This window comes from Lynx canadensis, chromosome D1 (genome assembly GCF_007474595.2).
Source record: "Lynx canadensis isolate LIC74 chromosome D1, mLynCan4.pri.v2, whole genome shotgun sequence".
Lineage (NCBI taxonomy): Eukaryota > Metazoa > Chordata > Mammalia > Carnivora > Felidae > Lynx > Lynx canadensis.
The window spans coordinates 63,916,627-63,921,016 of NC_044312.2; the positions used below are offsets into that span (position 1 = coordinate 63,916,627).

A 4,390-nucleotide genomic window follows, 5' to 3' on the forward strand; every position below is an offset into this window, starting at 1 on the left:
TTAATATACATCTCCTACTGGTTCTCTTTATTTGTTTGCACCCTTACTTGTACATTCAATATACATTTTTCTGCAGTAAAGGGAAAATTTTACCAATTTAATCACCTAGAAAACTTCTGGCTATCCTGGGTTTTGACAATTTATCCATCACTTTCTTGCTGGTTCACTGTCTGATGGATGTCCAGGAAAACTATAGCCTTTTCTATCCACCTCCTTCTCTGCATATTTCTTTTCAGATACAAGTCACGCTGTCTTTCCTTCTTGAATGTCACTCTTCGAATTTTGAACAAAATAACATAGTTATAACTGGAGTATAATATTAAATATGTAGCACAATATAAAACCTAATTACATATAGTTTTAGATCTTTAATTCTTAAAATCTGAGTTGTGGATGAAATTGTTAATTGTACCCTTTTCTACTTTTCTGAATGTTTTAAACATTTGAAAGTAAAATATTTTAAATATTAAAGTAAAAGAAACATAAAAAGCAAGCACATCATAAATGGAGAGAGAACAATGCACTGTTATAGAAACAATAAGTTAACTCTCTTGGAAATCTAGTTCACCAAATAAATTAGAAGGTAAGTAAGTACACAGAGGATTTGTATAACAACTGATCTAATGGCTGTATAGAAAACTTTAAAAATCAGACAGTCTAGACTAGAAAAGGAATGTCAGTTCATAAATATAGATGATAGTTGAGATTAGAATAATAAATGACCACAGGCAGGGCTGCTTAACCTAACCAAAATTAAAAAGAATTTTAAGAATAAAAAATAATGTTGTGAGGTTTCAAAATAGCACTAATTGGCCATTAGGAATTAACAAAGATTTTCAAGCAGAAATATATACAGCATAACACTGCTATCTTTTTAAATTTTTTAAAAATGCTTTTATTTATTTTTGAGACAGAGAGAGACAGAGCATGAGCAGGGGAGGGGCAGAGAGAGGGGGAGACACAGAATCTGAAGTGGGCTCCAGGCTCTGAGCTGTCAGCAAAGAGCCCAACGTGGGGCTCGAACTCACAGAGTGTGAGATCATGACCTGAGCTGAAGTCGGACGCTCAACCAACTGAGCCACCCAGGCACCCCAACACTGCTGTCTTTTGACAAAAAGACTAAAAAAATTCTAAGATGGGGTAGAAATGATATGATTCAAGATAGAGCATCTTATATTATTTTCAGTGCCTGTGTGAGGGCCATGGCCCATAGCGCTTCTTTTTGACTAAAGAAAAATGGTACAGAGGCACCTAGGTGGCTCAATTGGTTAAGCATCTGACTTTGGCTCAGGTCATGATCTTGCAGTTCCTGAGTTCAAGACCCATGTAGGGCTCTGTACTGACAGCTCAGAGCCTAGAGCCTGCTTCAGATTCTGTGTCTCCCTCTCTTTGCCCCTCCCTCACTCACACTCTGTCTCTCTCTTTCTCTCAAAAATAAGCAAACAGTAAAAAATAAAATAAAATAAAATAAAAATTATATATATTATTATGAATGTACAGTTGTTAGGCTACAAATAAGGAAAACCAGGAGGAAATAACAGGTTCAGGTAAATTGGAAACTACCACAGTCTGTAAAATATAATAATCTATATAAAATTAAATTAAAACAACCCCATGTGACGTTATACAAAAACCTAATACAAAATGGGAAGACCATGTAATTACAATGTGAATAAAGTCAAAACAAAGCAAATACGGTATCAATAACCCAATTAAACTTATGTAATGTGGTTTCCAAAGTGTTGGGGTAAAATAGTATGCCTGCCATCCTTAAACTCTCGACAGACTATATTTCATTAATTCACTCATCCAATATTGTTGCTGAGCCAGACAGAATCCATCTCTCATCTATCATTTTATAATGTCTGACTGAAAGTATATAGTAGGATATTGCATCTGCCTTTCCACAATCAAAAAGGAAACAAATGAGAAGAGGAATGTTCTCAGAAACCTCGGAAAATGCTGCACATCTAGGCTAAGTACCATCTAAGCAAAAGCACTTTTGTGGCCTCTTGTCAATGTCAATGCTTCCTTTACCTGAAAAGGAATGGGCTTTAATGAATTGCTACTAGGTTTTCTGAGGGTCTAGCTGCTGACTCTATAACATCTGAAAAATTACACATGTAGAAATTCCAACAAAGGAAGAAAATTAAAGCATGAAGTTATATATTAAATACATATAGTTTATTGAAACTCTATACATTTTTATGTTCTGAAATTACATAATTGTTATGTGTAAATATTGCATATAATAATATATAACTATATTTATACACACAAACACATATATACACACAAATGTATGCTAAATTTGCTTTCTCTCTGCCATGATAAGTGTTGCATGCTGTCTACCTTGCGGTATTTCTGTTACAGCCTAAAAGAAGTTTTTCTTTCATATTTTCTTAAATTTGAGAAAGTGATTAAAATGAGATATCATCAATTGATTATAAAAGGAACCAGGCCCCTAACCCTCTAGGAAGCAATAAACAGGTCCTAGCCATGAAGTTAATGATAGCAGAACCTCTTTTTGTTTACTCCCTCTAAGAAAAAGAGGGCTTTTAAGACAAAACAAAATTGGGGTGCCTGGGTGGCTCAGTTGGTTAAGCGTCTGACTTGGGCTCAGGTCATGATCTCACGGTTTGTGAGTTACAGCCACGCATTGGGCTCTGTGCTGACTAACCAAAAGTTGAGCTCCAGCTCAGAGCCTGGAGCCTGCTTCTGATTCTGTGTCTCCCTCTCTCTCTGCCCCTCCCCCACTTGTACTCTGTCTCTCTGTCTCTCAAAAATAAATAGAACATTTAAAAAATTGAAAAAATTAATAAAAGCAAAACAAAATCAAAATGGATAGAACTATAAAAACTAGTTGGATAATAACTGATTATTTCTTAGCATCTTCATAAAAATAAAATTATTTTAAAACTCCAGTACCAATATATGTCTCTTAAAGTTCTGGTTATTTCACTCACTGCGTTAGAAAAAGAAGCATTTAATTAAGCCCTGAAAGAAAAGGAGATTTCCTCGATATTTTTTTTTTTTTTGCCTCTTATCCTTCAATTGTGTACTAAGTCAGTGTGTTTATAATTGCAGACTTTTACCTAATGTAGGTGTTTTTTTGAGATTAAGTTAAATGAAAAGAGAAGGCATGTCTGAGTCTCTTTAGCAAAGACAATCTCTCAAGAAAAGGGCTTGGCCACTAGACATGGTTTTTCTGATGGCATCTTTGACTTCCTTGTTCCTCAGGCAATAGATAATAGGGTTGAGCATGGGAGTAAAGACTGCATATATGGCTGAGATCAATTTGTTAGAATTGAATGAAGCAATGGCTCGAGGTCGGACATACATGAAGATCACAGCTGTATAGAAGATGACCACCACTGTAAGGTGAGAGGCACAGGTGGAGAAGGTCTTCCACTGCCCAGTGGCTGAGGGAATGTGCAGGATGGTAGAGACAATGAAGCCATAGGAAAGGACAGTTGCTGAGAGGGGAAACACAAGAATGAGAATGGCTAGCACAAAGTCTACCATCTCAGCCATAGAAAAATCCATGCAGGCCAGTTTGAGGATAGGAGAAACATCACAGAAAAAATGGTTCAAGATATTATTGCCACAGAAGGCAACTTGGGAGATGAAGTATACCTTTGCCATGGAGATGGTGAAGCCACTCACCCAGGAACTGATGGTCAGCTGAACGCAAAATCCTGTGGTCATCATGGCTGGATAACGAAGAGGACAACATATAGCCACGTAACGGTCATAGGCCATGGCAGCCAAGAGCACACATTCAGTACAGGCAAGTGAGATGAAGAAATAGAGTTGGATCATGCATCCCAGGAAGGAGATGGTATTGGGACGAAGTAGGAATCCAGCCAACATCTTAGGGACTGTGACAGATACATACCAAGTCTCCAGAAAGGACATGGTGCCCAGAAAATAGTACATAGGCTTGTGCAGGGACCCAGTAACCCATACAGTGAGAATGATAACCAAATTCTCCAGCAGCACAAACAGGTAGGTGATGAGGAAGAGAAGGAAAAGCAGAACCTGTAGCCAAGGGGAAGTATGGAAGCCCACCAGGATGAATTCACTAACATAGGTGGTATTGTCCTTTGGCATGACTAAGACACCAAAAGACAAAGGATTTAATGAAAATAGCACAAATCAAAGAATGAGATCCACATTAGTAGCAAGGGGCCCTCAGGCTGTAGGTACTTTATCATTAAACTTAACCCTAGTGCCACAATCTGGTCCCAGGGTGTGATTTGGCAGTCCTGAAAGGCCACAAGATCCTCCCCAGAAAATCAGATGTCAGAACAAAGCCTGAAAACAAATCCACCAAAGACACAATGTTAAGAATCCAAAGAAACCAATATTGCACTGTACGTTAACTAGA

At 37.5% G+C, this 4,390-nt stretch overlaps 1 protein-coding gene across 1 annotated transcript; it reads right to left on the bottom strand.

Moving 5' to 3' along the window:
• Positions 1 to 3,156: 3,156 nt before the first annotated feature.
• LOC115526096 (olfactory receptor 6) lies at positions 3,157 to 4,113 on the bottom strand. The gene has a single exon (XM_030333571.1). It carries the CDS (start codon positions 4,111 to 4,113, stop codon positions 3,157 to 3,159), a length of 957 nt encoding a protein of 318 aa, XP_030189431.1.
• Positions 4,114 to 4,390: the final 277 nt, after the last annotated feature.